Here is a 27,409-nt window from a genome sequence, read left to right as displayed (position 1 = left end):
GAGAAAGTTTGCCTCGTGGTCGGTGCTTGGTATTTCCTCAGCAGATCTCAACATGGCTGCCGGGTCACAAACTTTCACCGACCGGAGGACACCAGTCAGGATATAGTTACCATATTTGCTTCATTTCTACCCACTGCTTTAAAAGTCTTCAAAAGAATGGGGATGGTTTCAATTTGAAATGATGTAACCTGACATTAATGACTCAATAATTACACATAAAAAATATCTTCAAAAGACAAACGGGTTGGAGTAATAATATGAACCTCCAGTGCTATTGTAGTCGTGACTTTTTAGTGATTAAACTAGTTTACAAAAAAGTGATTATAGATGATGCTGAAGCTGTGTTGAGTGAATACAGACATGTGATTGGTTCTGCGCATTTCAAAATGTGAATCCCGCGGACGGATGTTGTGTCGCGATAGGTTTCCTTTCTTCTTCGTTCTGGAGCCGTCGACCACTTCCGGTTACATGACGACGACGACGGCGTTGATACAAAAAAGAGAGAAGGAAAACAGGAAAATACCTTTCTTGGCGAGAACAGTGGAAACTTAATATAAATAGCCAGATATATGTTAACGGGTTGCTTATGTGGCGGAATAACGAAGTATTGATCTCGAGTTCGTCTGGTTGGATAGCGTGAGAGCAGTGAAAGATCACACATATTTGGAGTTTATTGTTCTTCGCCTGCTCCCCTACAGCTAAGCTATTCCTGTGTTGCCCTACGCTACCTAGCCGCGCTAGCTAACGTTAGCTAAAACTGGATGCCAACACTGTTTGTGTGTTCTTAGTCCTCAATTATTAAGCGGCTAGAAAGGAAATAGCGCCGTTAATCCGTTCAGTTTGCAGCTGGACTCCGCTAACCTCTTCTAGCTCGGTGACATTAGTTGGGCGAGAATGGCAACGTCGGCTCTGTACGCCTGTACGAAGTGTAACCAGCGGTACCCCTTCGAGGAGCTGTCGCAGGGCCAGCAGCTGTGCAAGGTAACGTTCTATCCGAGTGTGTGTGTGATCGAGGATGACCGCAAACAAGACACAAAAACAGTCCCGAGCGTTAAGAGTGTAGATGTTTGCGAGTGTTATTGCCGACAGGGTGTGATGGTGTTACGACAAGTTAGGCAGGCTCAGATTATGTAACAGCTTTTATCTGTCCAACCTGGAAGCGCTAATACACTCACTGTAATCCTTTGAGATCATTCTGTACGACGATCCTGAAATAAGTAATAACACGTTCATACCACATCTCTACCCGCTGAACATTAATTCATGAGGGATTAAAAGAATTATACTTTTAAAGAATTGCCATCTTTGTACGTACTTGCCAACTTGTTGCTCTTGTAGCTGAGGAACACTTTTTTTCTTTAAAATAAAGTTGTTACCTTCTGTTCCCACCCTTCTTTATTTCATTGTCTGCACTGATTCATATTTTGTCAAAACAAGGCTGATAGACAAAATGGACAATGTTATCACGTTGTAAACACCCATTCTCTGAAAACTTCTTTGCACAGGATAGTTAAAGCACAAGGTCAACTGATGAAAACTATAAGGCAGTTAGATTTATTTTTTTTATATGAAAGAATGCCACCTAAAGTTATCCAACAATAATTCTGGTTAGCTGTGCTTACTTTTTCCTAACATTGGCCAGCCCTACTGCAATAATGTATTGGGTAATGACTGAACAAAAGCAGTTATAACACACGGTAGTCTTCACGTCTTCTATACACCAAATAGTCAGGTGTTGGTATTTCCTCAGATGTTGTAGCCAAGAGATGTTCTACAACATACTTCAAGGTGTGTTGCAAACACAGCGAGTCACGAGGCAGTCTTGTTTCTGATGTGTTCTTTGTATTAGCCCAAGTCACGCTCATGAGAACATTTCTTTGTTTTGCTGCCATAGGAGTGTCGCATCGCGCATCCAATCGTGAAGTGCACATACTGCAGATCTGAGTTTCAGCAGGAAAGGTGAGATATGTGATGCATTTATTTATGCTTTATATTAATAATGAATGTCTTTGCATTTGATGCCATTTGTTTTGGATATAAACCCATGTTTAATTATTTCCAGTAAAACCAATACAATCTGCAAGAAGTGTGCTCAGAACGTCAAACAGTTTGGAACAGTGAGTAACAAGTTTCTCCAGTTTTTTCCTCCAGTTGTATTTATCAAGTTGCACTTGTTTGTACATTTCTTTACAGTCCATGATGTGTAAATCCACTTTTAACATTGTCTTTTGTCTGCCTTTACAGCCCAAACCTTGCCAGTACTGTAACATCATTGCCGCTTTCATCGGGACAAAGTGCCAGCGTTGTACTAACTCAGAGAAGAAGTATGGACCTCCACAGACCTGTGAGCAGTGCAAACAGCAGTGCGCTTTTGACCGTAAGGAGGAGGGCAGGAGAAAGGTAAAACCTCACACACCATATAGTGCAGTCTAATTTGATTGGGAGTGTATAACAGCAAGTCTTATGAGCTGCTGTCTTCGTCTTGTCTTACAGGTGGATGGGAAACTGCTGTGCTGGCTCTGTACCCTGTCCTACCGCCGTGTCCTGCAGAAGACCAAGGAGCAGAGGAAGGGCTTTGGCTCCTCCAACTCCTCGTCCCTGAGCGAGAAAGACCACCACTCCAGACCTCACCATCATCACCACCACCAACACAGACACAGCAGCTCTCATCACAAGTATGGCCCCTGTTGAGTCACGGTTGATTTCTTAACACAGAATAGTGAAACAATCTGTTTCTGTTTTATGCTACTATATGGTTGTTTACATCTCTGACGGCTTAACTTATCTTTTGCAGACTGAGTGGGAGCTTGAGTCCTGAGCAGGAGCAGGGACTGTGGAAGCAGAGGTGAAACTTTCCTTCTCATTTGAACTGCGTGATATACAGTACATCAGAAAACAATGGATTGATTGTGTATTTGGGGCCAAATTTTACATTGCAATTTTGATTTTCTTTGCAGCCATAAATCGTCTTCAATCCAGAAGGAGACTCCAAAGAAGAAACCAAAACTGGAGATGAAGCCATCCAACGGGGATAGGTATGATAAGTGTTGTAATTGTTCGTTTTGATCATGTAAAAATAGTCATTCCTTTTGGAATATGTTTTTTTTCTTCAACATGTCACACTCTCCTTTCTCCCATCAGTAGTTCCATCACCCAGTCGATGGATTCTGGAGGAACAGACAACTTCATTCTCATCAGCCAGCTGAAAGAGGAAGTGATGTCACTGAAGAGACTCCTGCAGCAGAGGGATCAAACCATTTTGGAGAAGGAACGAAAGGTGGGTTATCATCAGCCTCGCTCAACCTCCGGCGCCAATGAGTCAAAGTCGCATCACTGTTGGTTGCATGAATTTATTTGATGTATTGATTATTCATTTCCCCTCCAGCTCACGGAGATCAAAGCAGACTTTCAGTACCAGGAATCCAACATGAGAGTTAAGATGAACCAAATGGAGAAATCGCACAAAGAGTCTATGGAGCAGCAGCAGGTAGGAAACCGTATATGTATAAGTGACATGTCACAAAAGTCAGTTTCAATACCACATTTGGTCTCCATTTAAAATTTTGCTCTGAAATATTTTGTGAAAAGGTTCTTGTGTTGTTGTTGTTTTTTTCTATTTCCACCACTCTAAAACATCCTCCAGCTATCTAGTGGTGTGGTTACACTGTGTTCACTGTATCTGTTTGTAATGGCACTTTTGTGTGTTGATTAATATATTAATATATCCTTTATATATACTTTATACTTTTTTCTTGGTATCTAAAGAGGTCATATGGGTTTGAAGAAAAAGCCAGATAGAAATAACCTCAAGCAAAATAAGTTCCATCTAAATTTCTATTCCTGAGATTATTGTCTCATTTGTACTTAAAACCATATCAGTTTGCCAACTGATCTGTAATCAGTAATACTGTTAGAAATGATTAAAATCACAATTGTTGTTTGTTCAACACGCATTGTCCTGCACACCAGTTCCATCTGAATATTGCATACATTCGCATTTTTGTTTATATAGATACATAACATTACATAGGTGGCATGCTGGAAAAACAATGTATAATGACCCTTATGTTAATGTTGTTTGTGATTTATTCAGAAATGCCCACATGATTTCATAAATGGTTGTACAATGTTTCAGGTTGTATAGCTATCGCTATCAGGAAATAATTGATTAAAAATGGTAATCAGTTTCTGAGCCCATATCATGCTTGTGTTGTGTGTCATATATGTGCCAGGGATGATTCATTACTTGTTGCATAAGTTTGCAGTCTGTTGTTATGGATACGATGCGTCAGTTGAGCCACATCCTGTCAAACTCTGGTGTTGTTGTTTTTTTTTTATGGTTGCTGTTTTTTGTAATTGTGACTCTTGCTGACATGTTTGATGCACTAAAGGTGTTTTTATCAGTACAGTATAAACAGTTGAAGGTAGCCCATGTTTGGCTTTTAGCTTGTTGCGTCGGGCAAATGATGAAGTATAAAAGTGATAAAAGTCCTAAAGCCAGTTAGTACGTTTGCTGCCGTTAAAATCACAATCAAGATTTCAGGTAAATTGCAATGTAAATGTGTTAAAAAAAAAACTTCCAAACTACCCATCTGATTTCTAACACCATTATATCATTTTGTTTCCACAGGGCAAAAACAGGGAGTTGATGAAGCAAGTGGCTGCCCTCTCTAAAGGAAAAAAGTTTGACCGGACAGGAAGCTCACTGCTGTTGCCCTAACAATAGGCCGACCAACGGGTAACAACACAGAGCGGCTTCATTGTTGTAACACTGTGAAAGTCTCCCTCCTGTGTTCCCTCATTGCCATCAACATCGATTACTTCTGAATTGGTAAAGCCAGAGACCATGTTGTACATGGAAATCAATTGTTGAATCAAAGAAACCTTTCTCTTAATGTCAAGCATATTTTAGATATTTTATGGCGACTTTTCCACTGGGTCATAGGATGTGACTTTTGGATGGAGTGGAGGACGGAGCCCTCGTTTTTAAACACTGCCGGGCCAAAACAAAAAAGCATGGTGTGTTTATTTGTGGATAGCATTCTTTCAACTCAGTGTATCCACTTAATTTCTATGGACGTCATGCAATTTATTTATTCAACTGTATTTCTTAGCTTTTTTATTTCCTCACAACATACTACGAGAACATCCCACATTTAGGGGTTTTCTTCAATAGCAATTAGTTATATTTTTCTAAATTTATGCGGTTGTGGAAGACAAGTTCTCCTCCAATGGAGATCCGGCGCAACTTTACAATGTATGCAAACGTGGGAAGGGCGACCACTGACTGAGCTGCTGCTCGTCAATACAGAACCCTCTCAGTAACAATTCATAAAACAACCAATGAACACTTTAAAAGGCTGTCTGACAGATAGACACCTCCTGGCTGCCCTCTTTCTCACTGTGTGACAGCTGTAGTGCTTTGCCGTTTCTCTTTAGTGGAACGATTGTAATACTGCATGATTTTACTGCCAGACACCAAGACTCCAAGGTTGGCATTGTGGTCAGACTTCTTTTTTCCTCCCTCCCTTTTAATTAGTTTTTTAAGAATCACTTGTAAATGTATTACTGGGGTCAGCCATTGTATTTAAACTATTGCTTGTATCTGTTTTAGTGAGTACAGTATGTGTATGGTAAGGCCAGTTGAAATTAACATGTCTGTAGAAGATGCTTTTTAAAAGGAACACACCTATCACCTTGCATTATTGGGCTGGTTTCATACTGTGGCGTCCAGGATCACTTTTGTACTTTTTTCCAAACCAAGTGTTTTAAAACTATTAAAACTGGCTAAACTGTTACTGTATGTTTGTTTTTATTGACCATTTAACTGTTTAACCTTTTAAACGTATACGTTTTAGACGGATGGGACATCTATAATTATAATAGTATTAATATAGGAAATATCTATAATGTAGATGTCAAATCAACTTTCACATTTCAACCACATTTTGTCCATCAATGAGATCATTTTTTATCTCGATGTCCCCAAGACCTAACTGAACTTATGATATCATCTGTGAGGTAACATAACAGGGTATGTATTAGCCTGTTGTTTTACCACTGAAGGATTACCACTACTTACTATTCTTTACGTTATTGGTGTTTTACAATTAGGGCCATCAAAGTTAACGCAAATTTGCTTTAATGCATTAACGCAACGTGTGATTTTTAGGATGTAGCGGGCTCAGTTTTAAAGCTAAAGTGAAGACCATGTCATACTAGCTTGTTGCGAGGGAGATTAATAACATTCCAACCTTGCGCTAAAAGGAAAAACTGTCATGGCCATTATCAAAGGGGTCCCTTGACCTCTGACCTCAAGATATGTAAATGAAAATGGGTTCTATGGGTACCCACAAGTCCCTTTACAGACATGCCCACTTTATGATAATCACATGTAGTTTTGGGTCAAGTCATAGTCAAGTCAGCACACTGACGCACTGACCGCTGTTCTCTCCTGTTGGGCTTGAGTTTGCCATGTTATGATTTGAGTATATTTTTTATGCTAAATGCAGTACCTGTGAGGGTTTCTGTAAAATATGTGTCATTGTTTTGTGTTGATAATTGATTTCCAATAATAAATATACATATATTTGCATAAAGCAGCATATTTGCCACTCCCGTGTTGATAAGAGTATTAAATACTTGACAAATCCCCCTTTAAGGTACATTTAGAACAGATAAAAAATGTGTGATTCATTTGCGATTAATTGTGGACAATAATGCTATTAATCACGATGATATATTTTAATTGATTGACAGCACTAATAAATATATACATACATGTGCATAAAGCAAGCATATGTGCCTACTCCCATGTTGATAAGAGTATGAAATACTTGACAAATCTCCCTTTAAGGTACATTTTGAACAGAAAAAAAATTTGTGTGATTCATTTGCTATTAACTATGGGCAGTCATGCGATTAATTAAGACTAAATATTTTTAATCGATTGACAGCTGTATTTACAATACATCCTGTCATATGAATACTGAATGTTCGCTTGAAGAGTTAAAAAATCCACCCTGATAAAAGTCAGACTTTATATAAAGACACTCACAGTTATATTTATATAAAGACACTCACAGTTACTATCAATTAATATAGTACTACTAAATCGTCTCAGTCTTCAGTCTAGAGAGGTTAATTGAATAGGTAGGATTATATATTTTAATTTTTTTAATTTATACAATACAAACAAACCATAATATATTTAATATCTGGTCCTCACAAGTTAACAGCTAATTTCCACAAGAACAAAAGTACAATTCTCACGAAGAATTGGTCATTTAATTTATTACATGTTTATTTAGGATAAATAAAGCAAAACCTTAATCTATAATTAATTGGGGAGTGATGCTTGAATTTGGCAGTTGGTTTAAAATGGGCTACCATAAGCACAGAAAAGACATTAGTACAAGTTAGAATTTCAAGACAATCAAAAACAGCTGTTAAAGTTGTTAGTGTGGAAAACACTGAGCAAAACAATGCCTAAATGTTATCAAACGCTGGCACTAACCCTAACCATGACCCTGACAAACAAGAAGGAGGCGAGAATGGTCCAGCATAAGAAACATTATGTTTCTTGTGAGTCATATGAACAATGTATGTAAGTTAATAATTCATTGGGCATCGAACATAAACTGCTTACTAGCTACAAAACTGAGGGAAGGACATCGGCAGCCAACAGTATCAATGATAGTAGAGGAAATAGAACTTTTAAGATTTTAAGGGGAAATTAGGAGCAGCAACTCACTATAATTTAATGCAATACAATGTAATAATTACATTGGCAGCGGCGCTCTGTTATGCATACTTACATACGGCAAAATTGTACATACTGGATAATGAAGATTCCGCTTCTTTGTGGCAAACAAGACAGTTTACCACGTTACGGGGAGTGCCTGAACGCATCAACCTGTCTATCCGGCTCACTTGAAAGGCCTATGAAAAGGAGGCTCGGTCACGTGCGGACATGGGTCTTGGGTAAAACACATGCGCAGTGCGATTGGCTTAATTTCGGCGAGTGCAGACAACATTTTACTGCGCATGTGTATCCCCCGGAGATATGACGCGTGATCAAGCCTCCTTTATTTAGGCCTTGGTCACTTGGAATTTCCGCTCGCTAACTAGCTAGCTTAGCAGGCGATGCTTCCTGCGGTAGACACTGCTGTGCCTGGTTCGCAAATAAAAACAAAAGTTTGTACCGAACCTGGCTGTGTAAAGACTGCATTAAATGTATTTTTGTGATGTTTCTTTTGACCTCATAATGTTGGTAAAGGCACATGTAGAAAGGATCTTTACATAGATATGAGTCTAAGTTATTTTGTGTAGCGAACGTTAGCTAACTCAGCTAACCTGGCTGAAGTGAAGTGTAGCAGGTTAGCTGCTAGCATTCAGCAGATACAGCAAGCTGGCTGAAACCGAAGTTCACCAAGTCTGAAGTTAGGTCACGAAAGGTAAGTATGCATGCCATTTCTCATATTTAGTTTTCATCATATTGCTAGCGAGATAGCTAACGTTAAGGAACGCAACTAGCTAACGCTGTAATGTTCTTCGTCGCAGTACCGTTACAGATTACAGTTGGTTTGTGTTTTACAAAGCTTCAACTCCAAATGGTCAGTAAAGCAGTTTGTTGTTTATTATCATTTACTTATCATTATTGTCCCCTTATTATTGTATTGTGTAAGCATATCCTACCAGCTTCAAAACAAGAGCATGATTGGCACACACCCACTAAAAAGAAAACAAAGGGGATTTGTATGTGCAACATCATCACACTACACACCAATTGCACATTTGAAGACATACATATGTTTACAAATACATGTCAAAAGATGTGCATGTGTCTTGTATTAAATGTAAGATACTGTGAAATATTTGAATGAGAACAGTTCATTATCAAGCAATAATAACTTGCTTTATGTTGCACCTAACATCCAGAATTTTAGATCTAAACAAGATAAAATCATATAAATAGTTACAACAATATACCATCAGTTAAGAAAAAGCCAAAAGATAAAAGGGAGTCTTAAGAAGAGATTTTAAAGGAAGAAATCCTCATGCAGGGAGTTCCACAGCTGAGGGCCCCGGGCAGCAAAAACCCGGTCACCTTCGTTGACAAGCTTGGATTTTGGAACCTGGTCCTGCCAGAGGATCTCAAGCTGCAATCAGGCTCATAGGGAGTCAGCAAATCACAGGCAATGGTGGCATGGAATTCACAAACAAACAAACAAACACAGGCAGCCAAAAACATAACTTTGACATGTAGTCCTTGATGGGTCTCAGTATGAATGCATTACTCATGATCATTCAAGGATCACAGTGATGCCTCTCACAAATGTTGTAAATAATTATAAATGTTATCTATTTAGTATGTCAGACTCAGACAGTGACGAGGACCAAGATCGCCCTTTCTCTCTAACTGGCTTCCTCTTTGGAAACATCAACGAAGATGGACAGCTGGAGGACGACAGTGTTCTGGACAATGTGGGTGTTTTAAAGATTATTTTGTACAGCAACATTTAAGAGTATTTTTAATTAGTATCATTATGCATATTATTTAAACTAAGATGATTAAATTAATGGTGGAAATTCTATATGATATATTATTATGTATTTTCACTGCCTATTCCAATTTTCTGTTCTGTTTCTGCTGTTTCTTCTCACCCAGGAGTCCAAAAAGCATTTGGCTGGTTTGGGTACTCTGGGTCTGGGCTCACTCATCACAGAGATCACTGCCAATGAGGAGGGTGATCAAGATGAGAGCAGAGACTCTGGTAGTGTTGATGAAGATGGTTAGTTTAACTATAACAAAAAGTAACTTTGCATTAATTTAACCAGGAACAAGATGGAATGACATTTTCAATATTTCTCCTCATCCAGGTTGGGTGAAAAGCACGGAAGATGCAGTCGATTATTCTGACATCAATGAGGTTGCTGAGGATGAGACAAAGAAGTACCGTCAGGCTATGGGGTCACTGCAGCCCAGCAGGACAACAGGTGATCAACTTGCAGCTCCTTAGAGTCCTATTTGTGTTTGATTGTTGTTAGACTCAAAGTCTTAATTATTTTATTTATTTATATTCTTTTATTTTTATTATTTATTATTATATTTTTTTCTTAAGATGTATATATTTTTTTTATTTATCTAATCTTTATAAATAAAATATTTTTCTATACAACAAATTCAAATGCCCAAATTCCCCAAATTGTGTCAAAACAACACCTTCTTACCACAATCTTCAAAACGTTGTTGGACTGTTTACTTTGATATTTACTTTAATGTAAACATTTTTCAACATTTTCAAATTCCTTGATCTTAGATGATGAGGATGACTATGATGCTGACTGCGAGGATATTGATTCTAAGCTCATGCCTCCTCCGCCACCACCAACTCTTCCTACAGCTGCTAAGAAAGAGGAGCCCTCCTCTCAGGGCACGAATGGTAAAGACATGTTTACTCATAATGATTATGTTTGGCTTGTCCTCCTCCACAGAGGTTTAAGCTGCAACTCTGGAGTCTATAAGGAAGGGACATTGCTAAGGGTAGTTCATCAGGGTAGATGTTATTGAGAGTTTTAGATTGTCTCTGAATACTACACTTGATCATATAGTAAACTCAACAGCAATTCAATTCAGGTTAGGTTCAAGTATTGATGAAGATAGATGAAATTTGATTGTCTCTGCCGCTACTGTGATCTGTCACTGTCTCTCCTCACAGTTGGGGAAGAGGGTGACGGCATCATCCTGCCCTCTATCATCGCGCCATCCTCTACGGCTGATAAGGCCGACTTCAGCAGCTCCTCAGACTCTGAGTCAGAAACCGACCGTCCCTGCCAGGGCTCGGGGGCTGGAGGCCCCCCAGATAGTCTCACCCTCCCTCTTGCTGGCATCATGCAGAAAGATGCTGCCAAAGCGCTGCCAGGTGTCACAGAGCTCTTCCCAGAGTTTAGGCCTGGAAGGGTAAAGCATCTTTACATCCACTGTCCTGAACTGAGATTTATCATTACGCATGCGTAAGGTTTATTTTATCATCATTTTAAAATCAAGGAGTGTACTGACACCAACTGTCTCTTGGCTTTACTACCAGGTGCTTCGGTTCTTACGGCTTTTTGGTCCTGGAAAGAACATGCCATCAGTTTGGAGGAGTGCCCGCAGGAAGAAGAAGCGAAAGCACCGTGACCCTCAGCCTGGGACGCCTCCTCCGGAAGGAGAGCCCACAGAGCAAAGCCAGGAGAAAAAGTCTGGGTGGCTTTACGAGTATGCACTCCCTCCACCCCCAGAGCAGTGTCTCTCTGATGATGAGGTAAATCTACAAGTTCTATAGGCTATTCTAGGCTCGAATGTCAGCTTCTAGTAGTCTGGCAATAAGTCATTCGATGTTTCCAGCACTTCACATGCTTTTCTGTGCCGTCCAGATAACCATGATGGCTCCAGTAGAATCAAAGTTCTCGCAAACTTGTGGTGATGGGGACAAGGAGGCAGAGTCTCGACCTAAAGTAGCAGAATGGAGATACGGTCCAGCCCAGCTCTGGTACGACATGCTAGGTGTCACTGAGGATGGAAGCAACTTCAACTACGGCTTCAAGCTAAAAGAAGAGCAGACCGATGAGCCTCATCAACAGGACACGCCTGAGGAAATAACTGAGACTGCACATGGGGTATGCAGACATGGACATCTGTGTAGCCATAACACCAAAATTATACTGATTGTGTTACTGATATTGTGTGTAATATATCAATAGTTTCTGAGGCGTGAAGACGACGACAGTGATGCTAATGATGATGGAGATAAGGACAGATCAGCCCTTGAGAATGAGCTCTTCCTGATGGTCACTCAACTGAAATGGGAGGACGATATTATCTGGAATGGGGAGGACGTAAAACACAAGGGCACAAAGACTCAGCGAGCCAGCCTGGCAGGGTGGCTGCCCTCTAGCATGACCCGCAATGCCAATGCTTATAATGCACAGCAGGGTAAGACACCAGGAAAAAAACTCTTGCAATGTTTTTTTTGTGTACTCAAAATATACCCGGGTGATGCTTACTAAACTTGATAGAGACAGAGGCTGTAATATTTAATGTGTGTAAAAGAAATATAACAATCTGTTTAATCCTTCAGGTCTGACGAGAAGTAATTCCCAATTGGTGCCGCCTACGCCTCCACCCATGCCCAAACTTTCTTCAATCTCTGGCTCTAAGCGGGAAAAAAACAGCCACGATAATCAAGGTGAGTTTATTTTTAGGTCACAATACGAATAATAGATTCACCAGACCTTTTTTTATCTCAGGCTAACCTCTCATTTTCTGTATCGTCTTCATTTGTTTTTGTTCCTGTTCGCAGCCTCTCATGAAGAAGACTCTCCCTGGTTCTCCATCTTCCCTATTGACAGCGAGGAGTTGGTGTATGGCCGCTGGGAAGATAACATCATCTGGAACGACCAGGAGATGGATCACATGCTCATGCCACCTGTTCTTACGCTGGATCCCAATGATGAAAATATCATCCTAGGTATATTTAGAATTCCCATCTTATTAGACTACGTATTCATCTCTGCTTTGCTTTTTCCAAAATTAACATCTTTCATTGGAATTTGACGTACAATATACCGTATGACCTTTCTGAAGTTTGTAAATGTTCTTATGCGGGGGTCATGTTTTTAAAAAGCTGAATAATTACAATAACAAGGAGAACACAAAACAGCTGTTATATGTATTCATGTTTAATTCATTATCAATCAATCAAACTTTATTTGTATAGCACCTTTCATACAGATTAATGCTTTTCAAAGTGCTTCACAGATGACTGACAAGCCAAATGTAAGACAGAACCACAAAAACAACAAAAAAGACAACATTTTCAATTTCACAACTTAAAGACAGTAAAATAAGTGAATAAAATAATAACCATTCTTAATCAAAGGCCTGGTTGACTAGGTAGGTTTTAAGTTTACGTTTAAATCTTTAAACACTTCCAGCAGCTATCAGATTTATGTGACTGTGTGTAATTTATATAATCTTAACAGAGCATCTAATCTTAGTTTGTAAGTAAAAATGCAAATCCTGTAGACCAGTATGTGTGAAGAATACGGGGGTCTGCATTATTTGGGACCTAAAAATAATGTTGTCAGGGCACTGAGGCAGATGATAGTCTGCTTATTTTGACAAACTGTTGTCTCTTTGTAGAAATCCCTAATGAAAAGGAGGACTTGACTTCCCACTCCCCATCAAAGGAGAACAAGAAGGAAACGGCAATCAAAAAGAGCCGCATCCTGCTGGGGAAGACCGGGGTGATAAAAGATGAGCCACAGCAGGTATGCTGCATCTCCAGGGCAAGCAAAGCTACATGTTTGATTATATGAAATGGTCAGATTACATGGTCTGCTTCTTCAGTGGAGATGTGAGTCATTTGAAACAGAAAATGGTAAAATATGGGATGTAATAAGGAAGATCAAGGCGACATAATGAAGGAGCAGATAATGGTGAAATGAAATAGACAGAATACTTGGTACCTGAGGCTACAAATTTCTTGCAAAGCATCATCATGTGTGAGCAGTAACTGTGAAATTTTAGGCTGAGAATGGTATTTTAACAGTTCCGTTAAAAAAATAGAAAAGGACAAAGGAAAAAGACATTACTTTCAGTGGGAAATGTGTTTTTTCTCAACTCAGAACATGTCCCAGCCTGAAATGAAGGACCCGTGGAACCTCTCCAATGATGAGTTCTACTATCCTAAACAGCAGGGCTTGAGGGGGACGTTCGGTGGCAACATCATTCAGGTAAGCAGTAGCCCATAAAAATAAAGACAAAGCAGACAGGACATAATCTGCTTTGAAATGTAATTTATACTGTAAATATTGTGGCACACTCATATAGAGCAGACCGAGCCATAACCTGTGAAATAAGCAGCTGAAATGTAGAAGTCGTATAATTTAATGGAGTCAATTTTGTGTTTTTAACAGCACTCTATCCCAGCACTGGAGCTGAGGCAGCCCTTCTACCCGACTCACATGGGGCCCATGAAGCTGCGCCAGTTTCATCGACCGACTCTGAAGAAGTACTCATTTGGAGCTCTGGCTCAGCCGGGTCCCCACGCTGTCCAGCCGCTGCTCAAACACATTAAGAAGAAGGCCAAGGTGGAGCACTGCTCAAAACAAGCACCATTACTCTATGAACATTCAGATAACCTTGTAGCGTTTTGCCATTTTTGTACATTAATGGTTAATGAGTGTATGTGTTAATGTTGGTTTTTTTTGTATAGATGCGAGAGCAGGAGCGGCAGGCATCAGGAGGAGGAGACATGTTCTTCATGCGAACCCCGCAGGACTTGACTGGTAAAGATGGAGATCTGATCCTGGCAGAGTACAGTGAGGAATACGCCCCTCTCATCATGCAAGTTGGCATGGCCACTAAGATCAAAAACTACTACAAAAGGGTGAGTCTAGTCTTTGTTTTCCACTCATGATTTTGCATTTTTTTAGCCAAGACCATAGACTGTATATATAGATGGACGACACATCTCTACTTCCTCCCACTATAGAAAAGTGAAGCCAAAATATCCCAGATATGGGAGTTGCTATCTTGAGATTTTGACATCATTTGGAGCCAGAGTCTGCGTAGTAGTGATCGAGCACGGCCCCAGCTTGCTAGCATGTTAACATGGAGGGGGCGGAATTTATGACCTATACTGCAGCCAGCCGTGATCAAGATGTTTTGGCTTCACTTTTGGGGAGCTGTCATGTCGTCCATCTTTATATACAGTCTATGGTCGAGACATGCAGACTTGTATACAAATAGGTGTACTATTGTCATATTTATTTCAATTTGCAGACTTTTGTATTATATTTGTATTTCATTCTGGTGTTAATGTCAGCTAATCAAATTCAACTTAATGAAAATTGCAGACCCCATATTTGTTGGATGAGTTGTTAAAATACAATATGGCGTTGTTACTTTATTCCTCAGAAACCTGGAAAGGATCCTGGAGCACCGGACTGCAAATATGGAGAGACCGTGTACTGCCACACATCCCCTTTCCTTGGTTCTCTTCATCCTGGACAGCTGCTCCAGGTCAGCGCCGTCACATTAAAATATTCAGTATTCAGATTAGATAATTGTATGAAACATCCCTGGTCTGTTATCATGGCAAACAGTGAGATATCTTTTTCTTTTAGGCATTTGAAAACAACCTCTTTCGTGCTCCAATCTACCTGCACAAGATGCCAGAGACTGATTTCTTGGTACTACGAACGCGACACGGCCTCTACATCAGAGAGATTGTGGACATAGTTGTAGCTGGTCAGCAGTGTCCCTTGTTTGAGGTTCCAGGGCCCAACTCCAAACGAGCCAACACTCACATCAGAGACTTCCTACAGGTGTGTTTATGTGGCTGAACATTCCCTGAAACTTGAGCCGCTGTCGTTGCAAACGCTCAACTGTCACGTCTGTATATTCTGTAGGTGTTCATTTACCGCTTGTTCTGGAAGAGCAAGGACCGGCCCCGGAGAATCCGCATGGAGGACATAAAGAAAGCTTTTCCGTCACACTCGGAGAGCAGCATCAGGAAACGACTAAAACTCTGTGCTGACTTCAAACGTACAGGTAGACCATGCTGATTCATTAACCCTCTGCGCACAACATTCATTGCTCATTAGGATTTGTTGGACTAACCCAGTTGTTATATCAGGGAAATGTTGAGGTTATAAAGATATACTGTGTGCATGAGCTCAGCAGTGTGTGTGCCTTGAATTGACAGACAGGAATCTGAGCAGGAAAAGAGCTATTTACACCTACTATGGATTTAACTCTACAGGTAAGATATAGTCTAAGGACAGTATAAGGACAGTATTTACATCAACATCTTGTTCTACAATGTCTAACATACATGTACCTATAAAGGCCAACACCAAACCAACAGTCGGCCGTCGGCCAGTTTGGGGCTGTCAGTGAGCGTCTGTCGGCTGAGGTTTTTCTGTGTGTCCCACACCGTCGGCTCTAGTCTGCCCGTGTCAGAGGCTTTTTGGCCGATTCAGCATCTTGAATTGCCGGCAGAGCGAGAAATGAGTGAGAAATCACTCTTATTGGCTGTTCAGCGATGAACGAATGAAAGTGAGGAAAGCAAGCCAACAAGTAAAATCAAGAGCAAAAACACAGAAGGCTCGTCTCATTTTTCATCTTCATCTCATCTGATCATTCCAATACACGGATATTTTCACAACAACATGGACATCTGGAATGAAGCTAAGTGGTGAGCGAGAGTGGTGTGAAAATGGTCGGTAGACGCACCTTTATTTCATGTACGTATCATAACAACCAAAGAGTATAGAAGCAAAGAGACAAAACACCGGTGTTTTTTTTTTTACAAAAGCCGCCATTTTTGGGCTGAAAAAGTTAATTATATTTATAATATTTTATTCTTCAACACAGGCCATTTCGGTAGAATATGACAATAGAAGAGAAATAATTTTGTGTACCATCATTTTTGTCCAGGCCAGTTTCATTAGTTTGTTTTTTTAAATGATTCTGCTGAACCATAATTCAAAAACAATAGCTGATTTTCATTAGTTCATTTTCAGTGAATTTTTATTTATTATTACTTTTGTCAGTTTCAAGTTATTTCAGTGACCATTGTTGGTTTTTCTTTCTTTAACGGAAGGGTACCAACAATTCTGCCTACGTCTGTACGTTCTTTGTAACAACAGCTTGTATATCTCCCATCCTTGGTCTTCCGGTTTCCCTTTTTGAGTGACGAATACAGACAGCCGCCAACTGCTGGTGTGGAGAGTTATTTCCTTACGCAGGCGCAGAACGTACTTGCTAACTGGCCGTCGTCTAGTGTTTGCGGTGTGTTCAAATGCAACTAATCGGCCAAGACAAAGGCGACGTGAGGCGACGCAACACTCGGCATTCATCACTGCTAGTTCATTGATGTCGGCTTGGTGTGTCTGGGCCTTATAGGAAACTCTGACAAAGACACGTTTTTTGCTTCTAATACTGCATTTTGTGTTCAAGAGAAAGGTTGCAGATTTGAGAACATGTCTTAACAGTGTCTTGTCTTCGTGCAAGGGATGGACTCTAACTGGTGGGTGCTGAAGCCTGACTTCAGATTGCCTACAGAGGAAGAGATCAGGGCCATGGTGTCTCCAGAGCAGTGCTGCGCTTACTATAGCATGCTGGTGGCGGAGCAGAGACTAAAGGTAAAAGGATTTCCCTCTAGATAACTTAACACAAGTGAGTGTTGTGGCATGGCGGCTTCACTACAAGTTATTTCACTCCGTTAGGACGCTGGATATGGTGAGAAATCCTTCTTTGCGCCAGAGGAGGAGAACGAAGAGGACTTTCAAATGAAGATTGACGATGAGGTATGTGCTTCCTCATAACAAAGTTAGGTGAGAAAATATTCAAATTTACACCAAGCTGATCCAGTGTAACACATTTTAGGTGCGGACAGCCCCTTGGAACACAACAAGAGCCTTCATTTCTGCGATGAAGGGGAAATGCCTGTTGGAAGTTACAGGCGTGGCCGATCCCACAGGCTGTGGAGAGGGTTTCTCCTACGTCAAAGTGCCCAACAAGCCCACTCAGCAGAAGGTCTGAATATCTAAAGCAAAAGTCTGCCACCCCAAATTCTGCTTTATGTAAATATAGAGGATGAAATCTTAGATTCTGTGCATTTTTTTTTTTCAGGATGACAAAGAACCACAGCCTGCCAAGAAGACAGTGACGGGGACCGATGCTGACCTGAGGAGACTCTCGCTGAAGAATGCCAAGCAGCTGCTGCGCAAGTTTGGTGTTCCAGAGGAAGAGGTAAGTCCACGGTGGTGATATATTCTCCCATCTTTTATTCACTCTGCAGGTCAGGGTTGATACTTTTTTGGAGATTTGTTAATGGTGACAAATGCAGGAAAGGCATGTGGGATTACTTTTAGGGTAGTTTTTTTTCTACCTCATCTTTCAGGCTTGTTAAAGTGATTGCGTGTCTTGTATGTGTGCTAGATCAAGAAGCTCTCACGTTGGGAGGTGATTGACGTGGTGAGAACCATGTCCACAGAGCAGGCGCGTTCAGGCGAGGGACCCATGAGCAAGTTTGCCAGAGGCTCTCGTTTCTCCGTTGCGGAACACCAGGAGCGCTACAAGGAGGAGTGCCAGAGGATCTTTGACCTGCAGAACAAGTGAGACTCTTACTTAGGTTTACATGTGTTATTCAAGATTCTGTCTGAGCACACCTTGAGTCCTTTTCCTTGTCGCACCCCCCACCACAGAGTGTTGGAGTCGACAGAGGTGCTCTCGACAGACACAGACAGCAGCTCAGCAGAGGACAGTGACTTTGAGGAGATGGGGAAGAACATTGAGAACATGCTGCAGAACAAGAAGACCAGCTCCCAGCTGTCCCGCGAGAGGGAGGAGCAGGAGAGGAAGGAGCTGCAGAGGATGCTGATGGGCGAGGAGAGCGACCGGGACCACAAGGGACGCAAGGAACGGCGCAAAGGCTTGTGTGAGTTTCTGAAAGTCAGAGATCTTTATGGTGTATTAAGGACAAGTCTGTATTAGCTGTGTAAGGTTGAAAAAATGTTTGTCTCTAACTGTAAACTTTACTTCCCTTCACTCTATAGCCAGCTCCTTATCCACCAGCTCCCACAAGGATGACGACACGTCCTCCGTCACCAGCCTAAACTCCTCGGCCACGGGACGGCGACTCAAGATCTATCGCACCTTCAGGGACGAGGACGGCAAGGAATACGTCCGTTGCGAGACGGTACGCAAGGCTTCCGTCATCGACGCCTACACCAGGATCAGAAACACTAAGGATGATGATTTCATGTGAGTGTCAGAAATCAAACTGTGAACTTTCTTAATCTTACAGTGGGTATTTGATCCTTGGAAGTAAACCATCAGACTGTTTAATACCCACGCCACCATGGTGATAATGATATAGTTCAAAAAAATATTTTTAAAAGTCTGCTCTTTATTGAGCAGTGTCTAATTAATAAAAAGAAAGCAATGATAATGTTCATACATCATATCTCTGTAACTTTTAACCAAACTAACAAAATCACAACTGAACCAGTGAATGTAAAACAGCCAGCACTGTTTATCTTTGTGGTTGCAGACGAAAGTTTGCCCTCTTCGATGAGCAGCACAGAGAAGAGATGAGGAAGGAGCGCCGGCGTATTCAGGAGCAGCTGAGGAGGCTGAAGAGGAACCAAGAGAAGGACAAGATCAAGGGACCTCCAGAGAAGAAGGCCAAGAAGGTTAAAGAGAGGCCAGACCTCAAGGTAAAAGTAAGCTTGCCGATTCAGTACTATTCTCCTCTCTTTTACTATCCTTTTCCTCACCAGATAATTTGGTACCCAGCTAAATGCAAACCTGTGGCTTTCCATTGGTGTAGATATTGAGTAAATTTGTTCTTTCAGTATTATTATCATGAAGCACAGGCAGATTATTTGTCGTGTTCCTTAATGTTTGCCTCTTTTCCCTAGTTAAAGTGCGGAGCATGTGGCGCCATTGGACACATGAGGACCAACAAGTTCTGCCCGCTGTACTATCAGACCAACGCCCCGCCTTCTAACCCTGTCGCCATGACAGAGGAGCAGGAGGAGGAGCTGGAGAAGACCGTCATCCACAACGACAACGAGGAACTGATCAAGGTGGAGGGCACCAAGATCGTGCTGGGCAAACAGCTCATTGAGAGGTAACGGATTACCCTCGTTCCTCTTCTGTTACCATTGAAAAGAGTTGCGGTTAACAGTTGCATGTGCTGCAAAATTCTTCCAGTTATAAATTACCGCAGTATTTTTCTAAATTTGGGTCCATGGACAGCAATAGTCACTCTGATACAGGGTTAATAAATTAATGTTTTTTTTCTCTTACAGTGCCGATGAGGTGCGCAGAAAGTCTTTAGTGCTCAAGTTCCCCAAGCAACAGCTCCCACCAAAGAAGAAGAGACGTGTGGGCAACGCTGTGCACTGTGACTACCTCAATGTAAGCAATGTTTCACAGCCTGTTCTAATATATTTTGAGTCCCTTTAACTGATCTTTCACAGGCTTGCCCAAATCTACCCAGATTTTGACCCAACCTATCAATGGTGCAACTGAGACCTAGCAACCCTTATTCATTAATTTTGGGCCCGCCAAAATATCAGACAGTTTTGGGCTAAGGTTTTTGAAACACTCTGAATCTCTCCTGATCCCAGGCCCACGCTGTGGCTTTCTCGCTGCTTTTAGCAAGACGCCTCATTTTATATAATATATGATATATAATTGAAAGTCTAGCTCCCTCACCCCCCCGTACATAGTTGCTGGGTTGAGGAGGTAATGTTTCATTTGAAGCTGGAAAAGATCAGATATAACACTCAGGGCTTGATTAATATATTAAAAAAAAAATGGCAACCATTCCTGGACTCTATAATAATGTCGACACTACAAGAAATATAACTGTCTGTCACTGATAACCATATGGAATTGTTGTAGAATTTTATCTATTTTATCAATTTATTTTACCATGTGATTTTTTTTCTTCTTCTTCTTTTCTTGTATCCCTATTTTATTTATATTCTTTCAAATATTTATTATTATTATTATTATTGATAATAATAATAATTTTATTTACTTTTGATGTTGGCATACTGTATAATGTACAATATGTAAAGGTTTGAAAACCCAATCAAAACATTTGAATATACTGTATATGAATATAGCTGATCTTTGACACTGTTATGTTTCGTCAAACATTCACAGAAACCACACAAGGCCATCCACCGCAGACGCACTGACCCCATGGTTACCTTGTCTTCTGTGCTAGAGAGCATCATCAACGACATGCGGGATCACCCCAATGTAAGATCTGCAGGCACACACTCATCCACCTCAACAACATTTCATTGTTCACATTCACCTCCTTTACTGCTCTGTCTCATCTTTATTACTTCTGCCTCTTCTATGTAGACATATCCATTCCACACACCAGTGAATGCCAAGGTAGTGAAGGACTACTATAAGATCATCACGCGGCCCATGGACCTGCAGACGCTGAGGGAGAATGTACGTAAGCGAATGTACCCATCAAGGGAGGAGTACCGTGAAGCAGTGGAAGTTATCGTCAAAAACAGCGCCACCTACAACGGTAAAGTTATAGGAACGTGTTTAACCACCTCTCTTGAAAACAGACTCAAGTCTTACTCTGGTTTCACTGAGACATTTAATCTAAATCAAAGTGTTACAAAGCGGCTCTCTGTTTTTATTCCACCAGGGGCAAAACATCCAATCACACAGGTAGCACAGTCCATGCTGGACCTGTGCGACGCTAAACTGAAAGAGGTGAGTGTTAATGTAAATGTTTTCTTATTTCACATCTTCCTGCCCGTTTGTCACTTTTCACATTAACCATTAAACCTCTGTATGTGTGTGTGTGCAGAAGGAGGACAGGCTAGTGAGGCTGGAGAAAGCCATCAACCCCTTGCTGGATGACGATGATCAGGTGGCCTTCTCCTTCATCCTGGACAACATTGTGACCCAGAAAATGATGGTGGTTCCCGATGTGAGTCGCCCCTTCTCAATCAATGTGAGAGTACTGATCAGTTCACGTGCAGAATAAGTTAATGATTTCATTCCTTAACTCCTCCCTTCACTATAGTCATGGCCGTTTCACCATCCTGTCAACAAAAAGTTTGTGCCCGATTATTACAAGGTGATCGTAAGCCCCATGGATCTGGAGAGCATCCGCAAGGTGAGAGTCATACAAAGTGTCACCCTTGAAACAACTGTACTCATTTTCAATATCCGAATAACAGAAACTGTGCCTCCTTTGTGTGTTTTCATTTCATGGTTCAACAGTATATCTCCAAACACAAATACCAGAACCGAGATGCGTTCCTTTCAGACGTCAGTCTCATCCACGCCAACAGTATCAAGTACAATGGTAATTGTGTTAACATCGCTGTTATCGTGACCTCTGAGGTCGGGCTTTCTTTGGGTGCTTTCACAAGCCATAGTCTGTTTGGCTAGTTCAAATCAGAGGAAATTTATACTTTTGGTTTGTTTTCTATTTAGTCTGGTTCGGTTCCACAGTGCACAGATAAAGCGGACCAACTAAAAACATTAATTTGCTGAGGGGCGTGTGCGAAGAAGCAAATTTATCTTTTTCGTCTTGAGAGCTGCCACTTCTATGCAGGGAATCGCGGACTTTGATATATTGCTGTTTTTACTTTGATTGGCACTGATCTACTGTGCGCATCTTGAATGATTTTATAAACATCAGACTTCTGCAGAAGTCCAAGTCAGTCCTCTCCTACTCATGTTAACTATTTAGCTGTGTCCAACTTAAATGCCTGCGTTTTGGTGTGCTTGGAAACGATCCGAGACTACCCCTCGCAAGCGGTCCCAGACTGGTTGTTTCGGTCCACGCCAGAGTACGATTACTGTGTTCACAACTGCCCAAACAAACCGCACCATTGGTTGAACCGCACCAGAGTTTGATTAAAAAGGACTAAATGTTGGTGAAAGCGCCCTTAAAAACCATGTGACTAAATAAGAATTCTAGAGTTCTATAGTTAAGTAAAGATGTTTGAAGCACCATTAATCTCTGTGTGTCTTTCACAGGCCCAGACAGTCCTTACACCAAGACAGCCCTGGATATCGTCAATGTGTGCAAGCAAACGTTGGCAGAGGTATGTTGAGTTTTTGCCTTTTAGTTTGGCCTTTTTTAATGAAGGGGCAAGGGTCTTGTTAATGTTAGTAGTTGTAAGTTACATATGACTGGGTTTTACCATTATTATCAGAACAGCTGCAAAGCAAAGCAGGGAACAATGTAGAATTAGTTTAAAAGATGTACATTTATATCCATCTAATGAATAGTTATCCCTCCAGTTTTTCACACCCTAATATTGTAGAAAATAGTGTAGAATTATACAACATGGAGGGTTATACTTAAATATTATATAATATATATTATATTAAATAGTTGTACATCTTTTATTAAATTGCTGCATAATTCGCCAGATTACTTAGATTTCATTTGGAATATGACAGCACGAGCAGGAAAAACATGAATCAGCGTTACAGCGTAATAATCACCTGTTTGCCTCCAGTACGACGAGCACTTGACCCAGCTGGAGAAGGACATCTCTACTGCTAAAGAGGCCGCTCTGGATGCAGCAGACTTGGAATGTCTGGACCCAATGACGCCCGGGCCGTACACACCGCAGGTAGGAGAGCAGCCAGGGCCCAGCTTTTATATACTAGCTTTGCAAATGGTGGTTTCCTGGGTTTCTTGCTATGTTGACAATATAGTTTAAGCCTCCACCTACTCTCCAGGTAGTCTAAACGTTTCTACGTGCAGTAGTCTCCTTGCCACTCCCAGCAGTTCTCCTAGCCCTTGTATTTCTTCACTCTGCACTAACTTTCCTTTCCAGACTTTAATCTTTACAATCTAGTTTCTTCACTCTAGTGTCTCCTTTCTCCCACCCTGTTTTTCCCCTTCGCTTCTGCCGTCTTGTCCCGTCTCTCCCTTTGTGTGTGGCGCTCTGTTTGGTGCCAGCCTGCTGATCTGTTTGACAGCGGGGCTTCAGGGAGTCTGCCCAGAGAGACCAGCAGCCTTTTCTCTGAGGGACCTCTAGTGGTTGCTCCAGAGAAGAGAGGGGGGCAGGTATGGAGAGAGACAGAAATAAGGCTCGCAACCACATCAGTCACCTCTCCTCAAACTATTTTCAGAGCACCCAGCTTGATGGCAGACTTTTGTTATACCTAGTCGTGTTGACGACGGAACATTACAGATAACATTACAGCATAAAATGAGTGTAGTTATTTTGCTTCTTGGCAAGAGATCTCAGACTTTTATCGTCCTGCCCCTCAGGGTCGCCACGGCAGAAGACCCGGGGAGGAAGAGTCAGATGTGGACATTGAAGGCTTTGAGGAGGACGATGATGGCAAACCCAAAACTCCTGCTCCTGTAAGAAAGACAGGTTTATTGGAAGGTTATGTAGCTGATATGAGGTCACCGCATGAAAATGTACCAACTAGCCACCAAGTACATTTATTTATGCAAGTAACTATATGAGAATTACTTTAATTTCAGGTCATGCCATTGTTGTAGGCTAAAATTCTCTAAAAAGTATATAGTACATACCATTCTGCTCATTTCAGAATTGTAGTTGGATGCCGCTTGGCGCGCTTGGTGGATCTTGCTTGGTCTCTAAACTATGGTGTACGGTCTAAGACCTGCTCTATATATAAAGCGTCTTGAGATAACTTCTGTTGTGATTTGACGCTATACAAAAATAAATTGAATTGAATTGAATTGAATGCCGTGGTTGAGTTGAAATGGGATATTCTTTTATCAACAAATGAATTGTGTTTTTATTTCATTCTCACCCTGTTCTTGGAGATACAATCTATTTCTTTCCACTACTTCATCTTTTTTCTGTATTTTTGTCAGACAGAATGTTCCCAAAACATCTCTTGCATTATTTACTTGTACTTTTTAAAAAAAGTATTTATTGTTCTTGATTTACTTGTATACTTACTTACATTTCAGCTTGGTTACTTCTTACTTATTTATCTATGAGACATTTTTCTATCCTGTCTTTTTAGGCAGAGGACGCAGACGGAGACCTAGAGGACGACGATGATGACGAGGACATGTTGCTGCCGCCTCGCAGACAAATGCACGACCATGAGGAAGAGGAGGAGGAGGAGGAAGATGACGGGATGTCTAACCATCCACCCCAAGCCAGCGTGCTGTACCAGGACCTGCTCATGTCTGACGGAGAGGACGACGCCAGCGAAGAGGAGGGCGACAACCCTTTCTCCTGTAAGTCCACCTGCAGTGGCGGCAAAAAATTCTCACAGCTATACTAAAGAATAAAGCAATATATATATATAGAAAATAAGCATGAGTGTAGAATATAAGATGACAGCAGTATTGTGCTGCAAATATTCACTTAATGGCAAAAACACAAAATGTGTATATCTGATGTTCTGTCTATGTAATATAGATAACTGAGAATGGCTCTATAGACAAAATCAATATGAACTGACAGTGAGCAGATATTGATCATTAACCAGTTCTCTCTGTGTGACATTTGTCCTGATTGGTTGTTTACACCCTCCAGCCATACACCTGTCGGAGAGTGGTAGCGACTCTGACAGAGAGTTGGACGTGCGACCTGCACCTCCACGGAGAGCTCAAGAGACGGCCCGCATGGGCATGGAGCAGGACGAGAGCATGATGTCATATGAAGCGGACGGGCCTGATGAGCCTCACATGGAAGACAGTAATGTCAGGTACAACAGCCCAATAATACTCTAATACAGTACTCCAGAATGCAGATGATTTAATTGTCTGAAACATTAAAAAAAATTACAAGGAAGTTACTTAAGTTACTCTTTAAGGAATTTTTCTTCAGGGAAAGTAAGAATTTAGTTACATTTTTCATCTGCTAAAAACAAAATAATACTTGCCGCCTCAGAGTAGATGGTCCTTTTCTTTATGATATTGGTGGAGGCCTCATTTTGTAGCCAAACGTAGGGCTGTCAGCGTAAACGCAAATTCGTTTTAACGCCACTAATTTCTTTAACATATTAAAACTTGTGATTTTTAGGTTGTATTGGGGTCTGTTTTAAAGCTAGAGTGAAGATACTGGCATCATATGAAACTAAAAAACCTATGGAATACATTGGTACCAACATACTAGCTTGTCGTGAAGGGTCTAAATAACGCTCCAAATTTAAACTTCAACTAAATTTCGGCGTGGAAAAATATTTCAATTGACTGGCAGCCCTAGCTAAAAGTCTTAAACTGTTCTTATCTCAGGTAATCTACAGTTATACCTGCATCACATGGCTTGCACTGATGTTCACATCAAGTTGGAATTGTTGAGATTTCAGTCCTGGCGTTATAAGAAAAAGGCAGTTTAATATTACAGCAAACACTCTTTCAGCAGCCGCACATATCCATTGCGTTTCCTGTGACTGGTTCACAATAAAAGCCACTCCATGTTTCACCAGCTGAATGCTTTTAATGTGAAGCAGCAGCAGGAAATGTTCAGTTTGTATAAGCAGTAACTTGATATAACTTTCATACATCGTTACGAGAATGAACAGCAAAACACCAATGAGATAAAAATACAGACAGTAATGGTGGTTTGCAGTCATCTTTTCCTATGACTCCAACATGTGTAGGTAGGTAATTTGTATCCAGCGCAGGAATGGCGGACTTCACCACTAACAATAACTACATAGAGAGCTAATTGCAGAATGTAAATACATTGAATGGCTATTGCTTAAAAATGCCAACTATAAATAGTTTCAAAACCAGGGTTCGATTTCACGAAGATGTTAAGGATTATGACTTAAAAAACCTCTTGGCGTCCCGTTTGACTTCCCTCTCTTCTGTCTCAGTTATGGCAGCTATGAGGAGACACAGAGCCGGAGTCAGATGCAGCCCTTGAACATGGGAAACGGAGAAGACTACGGCATCAGCGAAGAGGAGGATGAAGATGAGGATATTGAAGCACAGAGGAGAGGCCCAGCTGTGCTCTCCAAGGTTCAGCTCAGTGAAGACGAGGAGAGCGAAGAATTCAGATCTATAGGGGGAGACAGCGACATGGACTCTGACAACTAGTTAAATGACATTTTTCATCCGCAGTATTAAGAAAACACTGTCTATGATCACAGTTTTAAAATGGAGAAGGAAAACATGTTGTACATACTTATTTTGTAAATGATAGTTAATGTTTATAGCTTCCTGCTCTACTTAGTTCTGTTGTACCTACAGTATAGGGACATGCAGCACATTGTAAATTTCAGTTTGCCTTTTATATGTTCAATGAATATTATGTACCATGATGTATCTTGTCATGGAAGTGTGTGTGTGTACAGTTGTTTTGTACCGTTTTAACTCAATCATATCCTGCGCTCACTAATAGTTCAGCAACTCTGCTTTTTCTATCCCAGTGCCTGATTAAAAAATTTAATAAACACACTGAAGTTTCAACCTGCAGTAGGCAGAAAGTTTTTGTCATCATTGGGCAAAAATTCCATAATAACCTTCAGCATATTGTAATTCAAGAGCTCTGAGGGAAAACTAGACTTCTGCACCTCCTCATGGCTCTGTTTACAAGCTTTAAAAAATCTAGCCCGTGACAGGAGTCTTTGGCCAATCACAGGGCATTTCAGAGAGAGAGCGTTCCTATTGGCTGTGCTCCGGCTGGTAGGCGGTGCTTGGTATTTCCTCAACTGATCTCAACATGGCTGCCAGGTCATAAACTTTCTCATTTTACAGCTAAACAGTACATTACAAGGTGTTTCTGAAAACAGAATATTGATTCATATTTGATCAGCGCTGCCTAGTTTTACCATTTGATTGGAGTTTGCGAGTGATTGACAGCTGCTCAGAAACGGCAGGCTCCAGGT

General features: G+C 41.0%; 2 protein-coding genes across 10 annotated transcripts; both read left to right on the top strand.

Moving 5' to 3' along the window:
* Positions 1-426: 426 nt before the first annotated feature.
* On the top strand, positions 427-5,798 carry fam76b (family with sequence similarity 76 member B). 2 transcript variants are annotated; one of them, XM_037749055.1, is made up of 10 exons: positions 427-981; positions 1,895-1,959; positions 2,063-2,117; positions 2,245-2,400; positions 2,494-2,675; positions 2,795-2,845; positions 2,958-3,035; positions 3,145-3,277; positions 3,386-3,487; positions 4,631-5,798. In XM_037749055.1, exons 1-10 carry the CDS (start codon positions 895-897, stop codon positions 4,718-4,720), a joined length of 999 nt encoding a protein of 332 aa, XP_037604983.1. In that variant the 5' UTR covers positions 427-894; the 3' UTR covers positions 4,721-5,798. The 2 variants fall into 2 exon arrangements, with proteins under 2 accessions (XP_037604983.1, XP_037604982.1); XM_037749054.1 differs by having other exon boundaries at positions 431-981; positions 3,142-3,277.
* Positions 5,799-8,056: 2,258 nt separating this feature from the next.
* taf1 (TAF1 RNA polymerase II, TATA box binding protein (TBP)-associated factor) lies at positions 8,057-26,996 on the top strand. Of its 8 annotated transcripts, none has more exons than XM_037748615.1 (42): positions 8,057-8,456; positions 9,372-9,486; positions 9,671-9,794; positions 9,883-9,999; positions 10,323-10,445; positions 10,722-10,963; positions 11,091-11,306; positions 11,419-11,661; positions 11,746-11,977; positions 12,123-12,230; positions 12,345-12,512; positions 13,187-13,314; positions 13,672-13,779; positions 13,963-14,136; positions 14,262-14,435; positions 14,966-15,070; positions 15,175-15,375; positions 15,460-15,601; positions 15,756-15,812; positions 17,066-17,196; positions 17,281-17,361; positions 17,441-17,590; positions 17,687-17,806; positions 17,996-18,171; positions 18,262-18,494; positions 18,613-18,820; positions 19,110-19,275; positions 19,480-19,691; positions 19,873-19,981; positions 20,738-20,836; positions 20,945-21,122; positions 21,249-21,316; positions 21,414-21,536; positions 21,633-21,725; positions 21,833-21,917; positions 22,598-22,665; positions 23,086-23,202; positions 23,535-23,642; positions 23,850-23,945; positions 24,587-24,806; positions 25,108-25,279; positions 26,396-26,996. In XM_037748615.1, the coding sequence occupies exons 2-42, from the start codon at positions 9,373-9,375 to the stop codon at positions 26,616-26,618; spliced, it is 6,012 nt and encodes a 2,003-aa protein (XP_037604543.1). In that variant the 5' UTR covers positions 8,057-8,456; position 9,372; the 3' UTR covers positions 26,619-26,996. The 8 variants fall into 8 exon arrangements, with proteins under 8 accessions (XP_037604543.1, XP_037604541.1, XP_037604546.1 ...); XM_037748613.1 differs by having other exon boundaries at positions 8,058-8,456; positions 19,110-19,281; positions 26,396-26,618; XM_037748618.1 differs by lacking the exon at positions 15,756-15,812 and having other exon boundaries at positions 8,060-8,456.
* Positions 26,997-27,409: the final 413 nt, after the last annotated feature.

The sequence above is a fragment of the Sebastes umbrosus genome, chromosome 17 (assembly GCF_015220745.1).
Source record: "Sebastes umbrosus isolate fSebUmb1 chromosome 17, fSebUmb1.pri, whole genome shotgun sequence".
NCBI classification, from domain to species: domain Eukaryota; kingdom Metazoa; phylum Chordata; class Actinopteri; order Perciformes; family Sebastidae; genus Sebastes; species Sebastes umbrosus.
Note: the sequence above shows the minus strand (reverse complement) of the source record. Positions and strands in the feature narration are given on the sequence as shown.

Coding starts and splice junctions, on each gene's coding strand:
- fam76b (XM_037749054.1), top strand. CDS start 895: ATGGCAACGTCGGCTCTGTACGCCTGTACGAAGTGTAACCAGCGGTAC. Junction 982..1,894: donor AGGGCCAGCAGCTGTGCAAG/GTAACGTTCTAT, acceptor TTGCTGCCATAG/GAGTGTCGCATCGCGCATCC. Junction 2,846..2,957: donor CAGGGACTGTGGAAGCAGAG/GTGAAACTTTCC, acceptor TTTTCTTTGCAG/CCATAAATCGTCTTCAATCC.
- taf1 (XM_037748614.1), top strand. CDS start 9,373: ATGTCAGACTCAGACAGTGACGAGGACCAAGATCGCCCTTTCTCTCTA. Junction 18,821..19,109: donor ACTAAGGATGATGATTTCAT/GTGAGTGTCAGA, acceptor TTGTGGTTGCAG/ACGAAAGTTTGCCCTCTTCG. Junction 21,537..21,632: donor AAATGATGGTGGTTCCCGAT/GTGAGTCGCCCC, acceptor CCTTCACTATAG/TCATGGCCGTTTCACCATCC.